Source organism: Alligator sinensis, unplaced genomic scaffold (genome assembly GCF_000455745.1).
Source record: "Alligator sinensis unplaced genomic scaffold, ASM45574v1 scaffold1377_1, whole genome shotgun sequence".
Taxonomy (NCBI): Eukaryota; Metazoa; Chordata; order Crocodylia; family Alligatoridae; genus Alligator; species Alligator sinensis.
Genome location: NW_005842585.1, coordinates 471,260 through 486,436, shown reverse-complemented (window position 1 = coordinate 486,436; position 15,177 = coordinate 471,260). Strand labels below are relative to the sequence as shown.

General features: G+C 45.5%; 1 protein-coding gene across 5 annotated transcripts in view; it reads right to left on the bottom strand.

The window, feature by feature from the left end:
- The window catches only part of ACLY (ATP citrate lyase), a 63,142-nt gene that overhangs the window by 37,653 nt on the left and 10,312 nt on the right, over positions 1-15,177 (bottom strand). For 2 of the 5 annotated variants that reach the window (XM_006032768.3, XM_014524256.2), the window contains exons 1-3: positions 5,475-5,490; positions 3,517-3,676; positions 1,903-2,074 (exon numbers count right to left, since the gene is read on the bottom strand). In XM_006032768.3, the coding sequence (XP_006032830.1) occupies positions 1,903-2,061 (159 nt within the window). In that variant the 5' untranslated portion in view covers positions 2,062-2,074; positions 3,517-3,676; positions 5,475-5,490. Of the gene's footprint in view, positions 1-1,902; positions 2,075-3,516; positions 3,677-5,474; positions 5,491-15,177 lie in introns of those variants that run through there. The other 3 variants (XM_006032765.3, XM_025214506.1, XM_025214505.1) reach the window with 2 other exon arrangements.

The window sequence follows — 15,177 nt, the reverse complement described above, 5'->3', positions numbered from 1 at the left end:
GGGACTTCCCCCCCACCTTTCCTGGCCCTGATGCCAAGTAAATTCCAAGCAGGTGGTTACATTCCAACAGGTCTACCCCTGCCGTTCCTTTCTGATAAAGGATGTGTCCCTCTCCTTGCCCTGAACTGTTTCAATTTGTTGCTCGGTCGAATTAAAAAGCTGCCTTGTTTCTCCTCAGAGGTGGCAACATGTCAGCAGAGGGTGAAGCTATACAACTTGTTTTGGGAGCCTCAGAATTGCTACAGTAGGTGTTCTAATGTCATGGTCAAAAGGGGATATGTCCCACTGCTTGCTTTCCCCAAGAGCCCACACTGGACAGAGCTCATTACTTCTTTAATTCTGGTGCCTTTTGCTGCAGGAGTTCACATTAATTTAAACTCCTCCAGCAAGCAGCGGCTCATAAAGAGACTGCCACTGGAACATGAAATACCAGACACTAAGTAAATGTAATTTAGCATCTCATGAATAAGGCTCTTTTCTCTGCTATCACCACATGTCTGCACATGAGAGTTGCTAATGTCAAGAATAAGGGTGGAACAAGTAGGTTATCGTGTTTCACTTAACTGACAATTGCACTATATAGGATGTCTACAAAGAGCTGCACCAAAAGAAGTGCACACATTAAGCTCACATGGGTCACATTTTGGTGAGAAGTGAGAATTTCTCACCATTGGGATCCCTTTCCTCTTTGGGACAGCCCCTTTCCCATCCAACTAGAATAACCACTATAGTGACTTACAGTGTAGAGCTACAAGCATACAGAGCTGTAGTATACAATATGGTAATAGCAGGGTCCCTTTGTTAGGCAGACATTAGAATCTCCTAAACATACCCATCCTGTGGGTAGGTATCATTTGTAATCCTTTATGGATTCTTGCAAACCTGAGAGAGATTGCTGACAATTTCCAGTAACTGACTTATGCAGTCAAGTGGTGAGCATTTAATTAGCTACTGTAAGGCTGCAATCAGTAAGAAAATGGACTACGTGGGACATTCAAGTTCTGCTAACCAGTGGCTTAATGAACTGGAAAGGAGCCAGTTAAGATAAACAACATCAAGTACTCCAGAGAAGCTTCCTGCAGAAAATACACAGTAGGGACACAAATTTCATGCTGGGAAGAAGAGCATCATGCTCACCTTAATGTTTTGTTCAGCTGCAGGAAATCCAGAAAAAAAACAAAAAAAAAACCCAAAAACCTACTTTAATCTATCCACTGAGAACTAAACCTCCTCAGTGAAGGCCTGGCACCAAAACACTGTGAACAGACACGCCATCCTGGCCCCATGCGTTACTATTTGGGTAAAGAGTGTTGGAGCAGGACAGTATCAGAGCAGTGTAAAATTACTGGGAATGAGGACTGAAATACCTTGAGCGGAGTAGTAACAAGACTGTCTCGTACTCTAGTCTGTGGTACGGTCTTTGTGGATACTGGCAACATTGGGTTTGGAAGCTTCTCTACTTGCACCATGCAAGCCCTCAAATCAACAAAGTCATGTTCCTTTGAAAAGGATATACCATCCCTGAAGCCAGCTTTCCCCCCACAACCTCCTCCCCACATCAGTGCCTCAACAGTCTACTGACACGTTAGCTGGCTCCTCCCCAAAGGTTTCTGGCTCAGATGCATCACGGAAGGGCAGCCAGAGTGCAACCTGCCCCAGCCATCTTTAAAGTTCCTGCATAGCATACTCCAACTCAAACTGGAACCTTGGCAAGTCAGATAAGGGAGAGAAAAGGCAGGAGAGTGGGGACTTACGGTATAACTTGGAAAGTAAGATGCTTTACCTCCCTCTCTGTTGTATTTGCCCATCACTTGGAGCAGGCTGCACAACTTAATGGTTTGTCAAGGGCTCAAAAGGTCCTCTGATGAATGGTGCTTCAGAAGGGCAAATCATCCCACTCACCTCAGTTAGGAGCCAGGGGTGATCTTGGATCAACCGATCCCAGTCAGTGTCTGGAGTCACTCTGGCATACTTGAAGCGGTTCTGGATAGCTGAGGTGGTACAGATATATTTATAGAGGAACTCCTTCCCAGTCTGCTCAGAGATGGCTTTGGCTGACATGGCTACCTAGTCACTGTTTGAAAAAAAAGATGACAAAAGGGAAGTCAGATTTGCAAAAAACAATTTCTTCCAGATTCGACATGAACACAAGAACAAGAGTACTCACTTAGTCCTGGTACCTATTCTGCTTTTTAGGCCATGTCTTACCATAAGCAACCTACAAAATTCAGTTGATTAAGCAAGAATTCCTCCCCAGTGACCAAACTCCCCACCCCACCCAAACCACCCTGAACCTTGGGGACAGACAAGAGCCTGCAGATGGATTCCGAGCACCTCCAAACTGTGCTGGGGGACCTTTTACAGCAGATGATACCTTGAGTCCACATCTCTCCCCTCGCCAGAGTGCATAGACAAGGTAACCTGCTTGCATCTACAAGGGAACTCCCTGCTTTGGGGTCATCACCACATGTTGTGCAACACAAGTTTTCACTTCTTTCAACCTGGCTTCCAAGAGGCAAGAACAAAAGACTTCTCCTTCCCCCTTTGCTTTACAACCCCTGCTAGGTTTCCAGCCTGCCCTGGACAGTGCCTGGTTAAAGTTCCCATTTTCAGTGTATTCTGAATCACTAAGAATCAGATACTAATTTCTAAACAGAAAAAAAAAAAAAAATGCCTACTGCAGGTCTTTTCCAAGAAACCAGAGTTTGTCATCATATCATTTTATCTTCCTAAAGCAAAGCGGCCTAAAAGCAACCTTTCTGATCAGAATCAGATGCTTAACAACACAGTCTCCCAGGGAAATGGATCTTTTCAAAGAATCATGAAAAAGGACCAAGGATGATGATGGAAGCTCTTAAAATTCTCACCCCTTCTACCAGAAAGGTTCCCTTTACCAGCTGGAAATCCACTCCTTTACACACACTGGGGTCTACTCCTGGAGCTACTTTTCTTTGGATGCAACAACAAAACCTTTACTGCCACTATAAGCAAATACTTATCCCGCTAGTTTGCAACCTACTGGACCCATATGCATGAGTCCACGTTCTTGTGACCTGTAGAGATCAAAACAGATCCATTTCTCCTGTGGGGTTGGTCTGCTGCCTGACTTGCAGAGCCAACTCACATACATTTATGGGTGTGATAGCAGCTTGCTTCACTGCCACTCATCCAAGTAGGAATCCTCTCACCAGAGAGGATGGGGCAGCCGTAAGAGAAAGTGTGGAGGAGGAGAGGCAGAGCGATTCAACAAGCAAGAATCTCCAGTTCCTTTTGTGGGAAGGAAAGGCTAGTTTCCCAGTTGCCATGAATGAGAACTTGTGGGGTGGAGAGGGAAAGGTTAACAATGATAAGCAGAAAGGCAGGACATAGAAGACCAACAAGAGATGAGGGGGAAAAGAAAAAAAACAAAACAAAACAAAACAAAACAAAACAAAACAAAAAACAGCAATTCAGACACCTTGTAAGGGTCTGGGTGCTTGCTGATATGCACACACCTGACTGGGAAAGTGACCATACCTGGCAGAAGACAGATGATAATCAGCATTAGCCTGAAATTCTGGCAGAAGGCAAGACAGGATGGTTGCTTAGAGACTGCTTCAGAGGCAAGTCCTTTCACATGCAACAACCTACTTCATCAGATGCCATTTGAAGAGTCTGCCATTCTTGTCCTAACAAACTGATGAAAAGCAGCAGCTTAATACCAGTGAACCTATTCCCGGTGGCAATTCCTGGTTAATAATTACTGGTCCCAAGGTGCTGTTTCTCATCTTTGAATGGCCAGGCTGGGAACATGCCTGGGAATAATTAGTGATCATTATAAATAATGACCTCCTTCCTTTGGGCCACAGAGCAGGGGACAACATTTCAAATTAAATGAAGGGTTTCTCTTTAGGGAAAAAGATGGGAGCCTGCAGTGTTCTTTGTACAAATCCAAGGTCTAATACAGGGGTGGGTAATTATTTTAGGTGGAGGGCAGCTTAATATGTTTTGATGAGCTGCCAAGGGGCTACATGAGTAGCCCCGCCCCTTGACAGGTGCTCTGCCCCCGATTGCCATCTTGGGACCAGAAGTCCCACCCCCTGACCTTTGCCACCAGAAGTCTCTCCTTGTGCCCCCAGAAGTGCTCCTTTGGGGAGTGGGGTTTGCCATCTTGGAACCAGAAAAAAAACAAATTATATACTAAAAAACCCAACCAAACACTGACAGCATATTTTAATTTTTAAATTATTTGTCCTGACTTGCGTGTGTTTTGTTGTGTATATAGCGGTGACTGCATGGGACCCCCCCAAAGCATGCTCCTCCAAGCAGATCAATACCCGCCCTCACCTGGCAACAGCCCAGAGCCCGTGTGCCCTGTGGCACCTCCCCACTACTGCCAGCAGCGTGCAGCCCCATGCCTACTCCAGACTCACCTTCGTCGGAGCAGATCAGCTGGAACCCAGGCACAGCCCTGACCCAGTCCACCCCACATCTGCTTCACACCACCTACCCATGGTGCGTTCTGCCACCCCTGGGCACTCAGCAGGGCTGGGGCAGCATGGTGACTGGACTGCCTTTCTAGGCAACCCAGGTAGCAGGTGGCTCCTGCCACCGGCTCCAGCCCCATGGTACCAGTGGGGACCTGTGCTGTACAGCCCTAACCTCATGTGCCCCGCACCTGCTCCAGTGTTGCCTGCCCAGGCTGAGCAGCAGAAGCACAGGACAAAAGCTACTGCTCAGGGTGGGGAAAAGCAGCCCCTTCCCTCCCACTGCTGGCAGTTCCCTGCTGCAGCCGCCTGAAGCTTGTGCTGGGATGCCTTGTGCCTGTGCTGTGCTGTCCCTGCTACCCCGTCCCTGCTACCCCGTGGGGCAGCCCAGAGACAGCAGAGACACAAGGCAGCCCTGTGTGGGTGCCAGGCAGCAACAGCAGGGAACTGCTGGCCATGGAAGGAGGAGGGGTCACTTCCCCCCCATGCTGAACAACAGCTTGTCCTGCGCTGCCACTGCTCAACCTGAGCAGGTGAGCCAGGAGCAGGCGTTGCACAGCCCCAACCCCAGGCGGGTCCCTGCTGGTACCACAGGGCTGGGGCCAGCAGTGGTGGCAGCCAGAAGGAGCTGCCGCCACCTGGGCTGCCTAGAAAGGCAGTCCAGCTGCAGAGCCATCCCAGCCCCACTGCATGCCCAGGAGACAGCAGGATGTGCCACAGCTGGACTGTACCTGGGCCAAGGAACCAAGGGATGCGCCACAGGCCAGATCCAGCCCATGGGCCATATTTTGCCCACCCCTGGTTTAACATGTTAATCCAGGAAAGACTAGTAAGCCTGCAGCACAGGTAGAAGGAATTCAGCCTAATGTTGAAGACCAGGTTACCATACACACAATTTAATTTTATAGCATCTCCCCTTTTCTTCCTGACAAACCAGGTTCTGAATTGCTGTCCCATGAGTTTGCCCAGCAGAGTGGCAAACGCTTCTTAGGCACAGCAGGCAGTTACCTAGGTTATCTAGCAGGTCCCATCTTCACTCTTTTTAGAGTCTGTTGCTGTCTTAGTTGCTCTTGCTCAACTGTCCCTTGCACAACATTCCCTGATATCAACAAGCTGTGGTGAGGAGTCATAACCTGAAATGGAGAGTGGAGGAAGCAGAGATACAGGGAGGCCGCTTCAAATAGCAGGTATTGCACTAGGGAGGGATCTTGTGCCACAGCACTAGGGTGGAAGGACAAAGAAGTGATGGCAGGCAGAGAGGTAGTAAACAGAGAGGGAGGACTCATCTGAGAAATGACATTTAAGTCCTGGCTCCCAAGCCACAAGTGGCTCTTCAACTTGTTGTCCAAGGCCTTTTACAAAACTCTTATCAAGACTACTTTTTGCTGCTGCATGCATCCCATATACTATATGCATATGGCCACTTGCCAGTGCTGCTATGCTAGAAGTTTGCCATATGCCCATATGTGACAGGTTGTTTTTTAAATTTTAGAACTAGTGCGTGTCTGCCACAATCCACCCAGGTATGCAAATGGTGATGTGGCCCTTCACTCAACACTGGGTATTCACATGGCTCTTGAGTGTCACTGACCTCCATGAATTCTCAAAGTTTTGTTTCGAGTTAGGAATGTAGGGTCCGAAGCATTTTGGATGACTGGGGAACTCTTTCACAGCTGTAGATGCATTACAGAACAACTGGCTCACTTTCCTTGCCTGTGTAGGGTACTCACTGCACAACATCCAGCAAGGGAGAAATAAAAAGACAAACCCCAGCACCCATTACAACTAGGAAACATCCACATACAGATCTTCCCCAGACTTCACAACTATTCAGTATCTCTTCTGTTTTAAATCAAGCACATATAAAAAGGAATAAAGCAGACAAGAGGACCAGTTGTTCACCAGCCCCCTCCCCCTGAACTTAAATCAATGTTGTTATTGTCTCAGAGCAGGAACCCTTGAACTCTTTCATTACCCAAGCTAGCCTGCTGCTGCTACATTGCATTTTAAAAAATGCAACTGGACAGCAGCATAAGAGCAATGCTTTGGAAATAAATAAATAAAAGGATCATTCAAAACCCCAAACCAGGATGCAGCTGAATCTGTCAAGGGGGCATTGAGGGTGGGACTGAAACCCAGTGAAGTGAACAGCAATGTCTCAGATGGTTCTAATGCTTTGCTGCAGGTAAATTTCATTTCTATTTTCAGGGAAGAAATTTATCCATCATGCAACTTCAGTCGAAGAGGTCCTGTTGCAAGTCTCCTGTTGTAAGGTAGGCTCTAAAAACCTTTATACAGTATCTTTCTTTGTTCTTTTCCACTTAGCTGAAAAGTTACCATTCCTGCCCCCTGCTCCCTTTTTCCGACAGACTGAAATTAAAACAGCTTTGGTTCCATCGCCTCAGTGATGAAGCCACACAGCCCAAGGCAATTAGCAGTTGTGCTGCTAAACCAGCACAGGGTGACTAAACTCACCACATCTGCTTACTCTCTACATTATTCATATCTGTACAGTGACAGTAGTCAAGAAGGCCCAAAAAAATTCAGGTCTGCATAAACATGAAGCAAGACGGGATGAAAGAAAAGGCTACTGTCCCTGCTTTACTGGGGACATGCCCAGGATCACTTGAGTAACTGAGCTGGGAAGAGTCCAGCTACCCTCCCCACAAAACCCGTTTAACAGAAGAGTCCATGCAAGCTCTGAGCTGAGGCTGTGGTAGAGGTTCAAACAGCTGGGTTAGTTTTAAAAAGTTTCTCAGTGAGCAAATGGAATCAGCTTTAAAGTCTCCCCAGGAGAGGGTGGAGTTACAGTGGCTAGTCATTTTGCAGCAGCAAGCCAGGGTTTCAATCAGACATCCCCAATAACTGACTTTGCACCAGCACCTCCTCTCCCACTGCTATGCCACATGCTTCTGCTACCAGGTGACATCAGAATACAAATGCCTCCCACAACAGTAATATCTTGATACCAGCAAAGTGTGTGTTAGGGAGGGGGGGAAGCAAGCAAGCAAGCAGAAGAAACACTGTAGGCCAGTTGATTTGCCTCAAACGTTCGGGGACTCAAGGCCTATTCTGCAGCTTCAGTGAGTGGGCTACAGGCCCAGTGTTCAGGTATACGAACACCGATACCTGCTTGGTCTTGCTGGAGATGTTCAACCATGTAGCCGTCATTAGGATTGCAGCCCTGTGAACCTTCAGAGGGGGCATGAAGCTTGGCTGGATATAAAAGTGTGAACTAACCAGGGCCTGATGCAAAACGGCTTCAAGTGAGAGAAATATTATAGGCTGCAGGCAGAAAAGTCTGGGAACATTAGAAAGATGCTAGTCAAGTCCCCATATCCAGAGCTATACAAGCATGGTTATTGTAGCTAATAGATCAGTGGTTTACCTTTTTTCATTACTGGATCTCTAAAAAGTGTCAAAAATGGAGGTGCAGACTTCTTTGGAAATCTTGAATGGAAGTATGGACCCCTCTGAATTGCAAGCATGGGTAACTTGCATCCTTTTGACTGATCTTTTGCAGACCCCGTAGACCAGCGGTTCGACCTTTTTTGTACCAGGACCCATTTGTAAACATCAATGGGCAGTCCCAACCAATTGCCCCTCATCCCCAATCCGCTGTCCCCAGGCCCTAGCTCCCCAGTATGTGAGGCAGGGTGGTGGGCCCCAAGCAGTCCCTTGCGGTCTGGAACTCTGCCAGCCTTCAAAGGAAAAAGCCACCATTTCCCACATTTTTCCTCCTTTAAAGGAGAATCTATTCTAAAACGTTTGCTCATGACCCTCTCATATTCTTGCAACCCACGGGTTGAGAAACACTGCCTTAGACATAGTCTGTGGACCTGGACCCCTAACAGGGGGTCACGGACCATAGGATGAAAACCACTGTAATGGACAACGGGATGGAAGAATAGTTCCTTTTTCCTCTTTACTCCCTGCACCTAACCTGACCTGTTGACTTGAGAGCTATGCCCTCCTTTGCCCTAAAGATGCCAGGGAGCTGGGGGAAAGCAAGCTGCCTTCGATTCCAAATCCAACTCAGCAGCAGGGCTGATTTGATTGCTGAATCTTTTACTGGTAGAGAAGCTGCAAGAGGCAGAAGCAATAGAATAGAAAAGCCAGCAGGGACCAGCTGGAGTCTGCAGCACCACCAGTTAGAAGGATCATTTATTTTACAAATTGAGCTAATCTGAGTTGCAATTAGTGAGGAGAAGCAACCTCACCAGCTCATTTTTATGCAGGGATTTTCAGGACAGTAAAATAATGTATGACAGACCATTTTGGAGAGGTATATCCCAAGGGAAGCAAACAAGCAAATTCTTTCCCAAACCAAATTAGACAGGTAAGTCTGTAACCAAATGCATCCCTATTATTGGAGTGTCATTTTAGACAGCCTAGGCAAGGCCAGGAAAGTAGCTAGAGAGGTCCTGGAAAACATATCACTTAACAGTAAAATAACAATGAAAAATTGCTAGTAACATAACACAAGCTGCTCAGAACAGCATGCTAGCCACTATAAAGGGTTATGGTGAGGACAGATAACCAGCCTAATTCAAAAATTGTTGCTCTAGACTTGACTTGATTCTCTAAAATGAAGCCTTCTCCACACACAGCTCTTTCTGGTCACCTTCATGGCAGCGAGCACACTGTTCTTGGCAATCAAATGTAGTAAATCCATTTCTTAAAGGGTTACTTATAGATCTTACATTTTGGGTTCCTTCAAAATGAAATAAGGCTCCAATATATTACTAAAAATCTGCAATCCATACACAAATATTAACTAACAAAAGTTTGACACATTTCTATAAAGGAAATACATGACATGGTTGTCTGTGGTTGCAAAGAGCCCACTTAATGACCTCAGGTGCTCTGTTCTTTTCCTTTTGTATTGTTAAAAAGTCATGATGTACTAACCAAATCCCCAGGGAGCTGTGTGGGTGGGGGGGGGGGGGGGGGGGGCAAGATGTAAAGGGCTTGGAGATTCTTAGATAGGTAGGAAGGCAGGAGTGCTGTGATCATGGGAAGATCTAGGATTTTTTTTTTTTTTTTTTTTTTTTTTTTTAAAGGGGCCAGACAGTGTGGTGCATCATTGTGTTTAACACATCTTTCCCCAGTTACAGAGAAACTAGAATCTTTACTAATAAGCTTGGGGCTATATTATTCAGTTTAAGATAGAAGCAAATACAAGTATACCTTCCTCAGAAGGTGCATTAATTTGCATAAAATAATGCACACCATGCATAAAAACCACAACAAACTAGGTAAAAAGAAAATTAAAAGATGATGTTTTATTAGTCCTGTTCTTAGAATTAAATACGCATCTCTCTTTCAGATTCATAAAACAAAATTTAGCTTCTTGAGCATCTTGGCAATGCATCCAATGCTTTACTGAAAATTATTTCCACACCTGAATTAGTGTTTTTAGCTAGTTAGAAACAGTTTCCAAGGCTGTGAAACACAAGCTATACTACCAGGAATGGCTAACAGATAGCAGAATTGCAGAAGGCATAGATGGATTAGTGGAAAAACCAAGGCCATTACAAAGGAGAAAGGGTTGTTAACACCTGTGGAATGAACAGTTCAGAAGAAATCAGGTAGATTATTATGAGCCACAAAAATCAAGGACTTCTTCATTGCTGCTTGAAAAGAAGTGTTGCTGCTGCCATCAGGCAGTTGGTTTTAAAACTGGGTAGACCAGAAATCAAAGGGTGTGACTGTACCACTGCACCCCTCCTGGGTCTGCCCCTGGCTGTGATTATGGATGATGACCCCAAAGCTCCCCCCTAGTGTGCTAGTGGGCCTTTAATGCCACAGTTAAGATCTTCAGTCACACTGACCCTGCTGCTTCCATGACCATGGGATAAAGAAAAAACTGAAACCATGCTCTGATCTACAGGGCTGTTCAGCACAATGATCAGCAGCAAAATTTCCATCAAACATCAGCAGATTCCAGCTCTCTGCCAATAAGGCATCACCAATGTGGGCCTGGTTAATTGCTTGCATCTGTTCAGCAAACATTTAAGCAACAGTGTAAACTGGCCATGACAGAGGTGTGTGGAATACCGAGAACAAAGAAATGACTGCTGTTTCCAAAGAGCGGGGCAGTTTTGGTTCCAAAATTTCAAGGACACATGTTAAGTGCCAAGGGGCTTACTAAGACCTCACAACCACTGCCAATGGGAACTGCAGTTTCTCAGCACCTTTGGGGGGGGAAAAAAACAACAAAACACAAACCTCCCACTCCGCGTGCACACAAGCCACAGCATCACCACCCCTGTCTCCCATTGGTCAATTTGTCAGTTAGTACAGCAAAAGCAATGCAGCGTTAAGTCAGAGCTTACCAGTCTCCTGCAGCTTTAGGCCCAGTGGTGCAAGCCACCCACAGAGGCAGACCCCTTGCAGTCCTATGCATGCCACTTCCAGGATAGGAACCTTAATGCAATTCCTCAACTCACGCAAAGTTTAGGTCACCGATTGGTGAAACTACCTGGTTTCTAATCCCACAAATTCTTTAACTGGCTTTAGAGTCATTCTGGGGCCCCTCTGCAGGCAGAGTACAAAAACTAAACTATTCACTATGAGACTCCAACTATGGTATTATCATTAGAAGTCACCCATCACACCCTACTGACAGGGCAAGAATAGAAATGTGTTGAAATGGGACACAGGAAATACAGACTGGAGAACAGCTAACATTTCAGAGGGTTGGTCCAGACTTGACCACAGAGGACACCATGGACATCCCACTGAAAATACAAGGCGATACTTAACTTCCTGTGTGAAAAGTAAAAAGCTCTGCTGAATGAACATCATGTTCCCTGCCTGCTCTGATGGGCAAATCACAGCAATAAAATAATTTAAATGAAATTCTGAGTGACACTGATTCCTCACGGAAGCAGGCCTCGTGCTGTGCAACTACAGTGGATCATACCGTGCCTGCAGAAGCATGGCACAAGAACCTGTCTGTCTACAACAAAAAGTGACTTGAGAGCCTGCTTTGAAGGCAGCAACTGCTTCAATGACAAGGGGGTAAAAAGAATAAACCTCAAGCAGCATCGTAAGAGTTACCTGCCAACATCAGAAGGGCAAAAAATCTTAGCCACTGAAGTGAAAAGCGCAGATTTTTCATAGTTTCTTGCTTACAATCCCTGAGGACCTTGCACGTAGTTACTGCAAACATACAGGTCACATCAGTTTTCCAGCCACAACTGTCAAGTTGTACTGAAGAAAATGACAAGAAAGGCCAGAGTGCATCTTTGGGGAGATCCAAGATGCTCCTGAAAGATCACCAGTAACATTGTAACTCACCCAGAGAATATAGCCCACATTCCCAATTGTCCCATAGCACCAGGGAATAGCTTTCAGATTCCAGAATCACCCACTCTCAAAATGTCTGTGGTAAAGCAGGGGTTTGTAGGCAATGTTGGTCCGATTCTGGGATAGGATTTTCTCTCTGTTTTTATGATCTAAAAAGTGGCTGCATTTCCCTGAAGGAACAGTGCAAACATCTGTTCAATACACAGAACTGTTCAGTTACAGAAGTTCTGGGGCAAAAAAGGTTTTTAAATCAAGTGTAGTTTAAGAGACCTGGACTAAGTAGAGCATCTTCAAACCTAGTGCAATGGAGTGAGAGGGAGACAACAAGAAGTTATCAGAACAAAACCTAGTCCTTAAACCAATCCCTGAATTCAGTTCTAGAGTTTGGCAACAAGAAGGAATCGCTGAACAGGAAGGGGGTCCTGAACAAGTGCAACTCGGCTCAGTTCCATCCCGATGAAATTTCTGTGCATAAAATAAGTGCCTCAAGGCTGATGAAAAAGCAGAGGAAGAGAAACCATGGACCTTGATGTTTAGAAGGACAGGATTCAAGAAGGTAACTAACCAGAAGGTCATGTGCTCTGCTGTGTGTCAACAAGATACAGACGGACAGATTTTTCCGAATTGGGTATAATACCTGGTGGGCTCAGCCTGTTAATAATGCAATGTTTCCAATTAGCCAGAAGGCCTTAGAGATGATGCATTAATAGGGGAAAACAAGAACACTCAGTTACGTTTAGAAGGACCCAGAGTACTCCACTTACATACATACTGGAGAAGCCTGTAATTCACTTAATTGACAGTCCTAATGCTTTGCCTGTTGCTCCCATTACAACAAATGCCAGTTATGTACCTACTTAAGCGCACAGAAATTCTTCCTCCCCCTCCTCACCTCTTACCTCCAAGCCAAGTCTATTTTATAATGCAACTGAACCCTCTTTAATTGCATATGTAACTAGCAAAACTGACTAGCAGTTGGCAAATGTAAGGTTTCCAAGGCAGTCCTGAACTGACCCTGTTAATTTTGAGGCTGCTATTAGAGGTATAAGGTGTGCTGAGAAACCAGGAAGAACCTTAATGAGTTCTCAAAAATGTAGTACAGGCTGCTTTAAAAAAAAAAAAAAAAAGTTTGGGGCTGTCCAACTTGTGGTTTATGAGTTGCATCCCACTCCCGAGAGATTAACAGGTTGCCCACGGGCTCCTGTCTGGCTATCATTCCCCTCATTTTCTGGGGGACTGCAGTAAGGCAGGAGGGGGCCTGGGCTATCTGTGTGATGGTGACCTGGGGACACCCATGAGGCCCCTGACTGCTCAGAAGGTAGACAGCCCTACTGTAGTTAATGAGCACACGTCACACCCAGTCTGGATACCTGTTTCTGGTAAGCGTCTCAGTCCCACGGCTATTTACTTTAAACAGAGTACCTTGGCCTTAAAAAAAGATACTATACACCCTCCTACTTCATGGTATGAGTCTGCCTCTAACCCCACAGAGTTTAGGAAGAAGCTGTCCTTCTAAAACAGGTTTGGATGCAGTCATTTCCTTCCTCTAAACCAATAACTTGGAGGGTCCCTGGAATACTGCTGAGGATGCATCAGATGACATTGCTAAAGAGGGCCTTTGAGCAAATGAGTGAGGCACAGTAGGTCTATACAGCTGTTACTGGCTGCTGTTATGGACAGGATACTGGGCTGAATAGATCCTGGGTTAGTCCTAGCTCTTTTGGTGGCAAGAGGTTATACAGGAGTGCAAATAGATATTCATTTTACTTGTCAGGATAAGAAGCTCCCCTCTCTGCTTTGCCAGGCAGATCCAAATGGTTCTTCCTAAAAAGGCTGTTTGTTACATTTTGCAAAGGTTTGCATCTACCCTGGGGTTGATCCCCTGCATAAAAAAAAAAAGGGTGCCAGTTGCTCCGTTTAGAAAAACATAACAAGGTTCTGAATTATCACAACAGTTCCTAAATATGAATCAAGCTTGCAGACATCCCAATGCTCATTTGGAGCTCTAGAAGGAGCGAGGAAAAAACCTGACAGATTAAACCACATTCTCTGGGGCTCCGAAATATTTACCTCCCTCTGCCAAGAAAGATGTCACTTGTCAAATGTGCTGGCAGGATTTGTTCTCAGGAAAGTTACTCAGGCATATTAACAAGGGAGAAAAACTAAAAAAACCAAACCAAACCAAATAAAAGATATCAGATTCACCCAAAGAGCCTTGTCTGCATTAAGCCCCCAAAACATTCATACCGAGTTGACAAGCTAGACAGGCCTGAATAGCTAGCTAAACCTAATGTCTGCTGGAACATGACAGATGCCTCTGACCTGAGCTGGTGAAAACCAGCTGAATGTGAAACACCTTGGAACAACAAGGCACAGAGTAGGGGAGGCCAAGGAAGGACTTTCAGATGAAATAAATGGGGTAGGAAAAAAACAAACAAACAGACAAAATCCCCAACTTCTGAAAGATTCTCCTGGTACCATGCCACCTTGGATTCAAGTTCTGCTCTAAAGAAAAAAACAACACCTAAAAGAGCTTGGAACGTAAGTTTGTCTGTCTGTGACGTGTAGGGCAACGCAGGCGGGACTCAACACGTAGTCTAAGAAAGCAGAGGGATCTTCAGCCTCAGGCATAGGCTACTAAGATACCTCTTTTGGAAAAAACCGACAGGTTTCTTGGGAAAGGGAACCTGCTGGGAATCATTAAATTTGATTTTGCCACCAGGTGGCATCAACTGTCGTCACTTTCCAATTGTGGAAAGTGATGAAACTGGAGTTTAGTAACAAGCAAAGTTAATGAGTTTAATTATTAATACAGAGCTATGAAATCCTAATGACGAGCATCTGTTCAGGAGAAGCTATCATGAGAGCACTCATCCCGATTAATGTTCAGTTCAGGTCTGTGGAGCAGTAGTTTTCCAAGCTTAAGGGAAGGAAATAATAGTGGTTTTTCTTCAAAGTACAATCATCCTGCTCCTCTCCCCAGGCAAAAGCTAGGAGGAAGAAGAACCTATGTAGCCTTTCTGTCAGATGCTAAATGGAGGAGTTCCTCTTTATTGAAGGCTGCCAGTAGCAGGGAACTCAAACTCTCTCCGTCTCTGTGTAACACAACAGATGGCAGATTGTTTTATCTCTGAATCAGCATACAGCAAACAATGAACCTTTCCTGCCAAGCCAGCTCACGTCAGAGCTGCCTTGCCATTCATTCAGATGGTCAAATTGGAGCTCTCACCTTTCATCCATTAGAGGTCAAGCTCTCCAACCACTTGGGAAATGCCTGACCAGGTCTGTTGGCAGCCACAGGCAGGACCTTGCTTGTCAAATCAATGCTAGATACTTGCCATGGACTAAATCAAACCTGATCAGATGCAACCAAAAGTCTTAAGATATTATGATCATT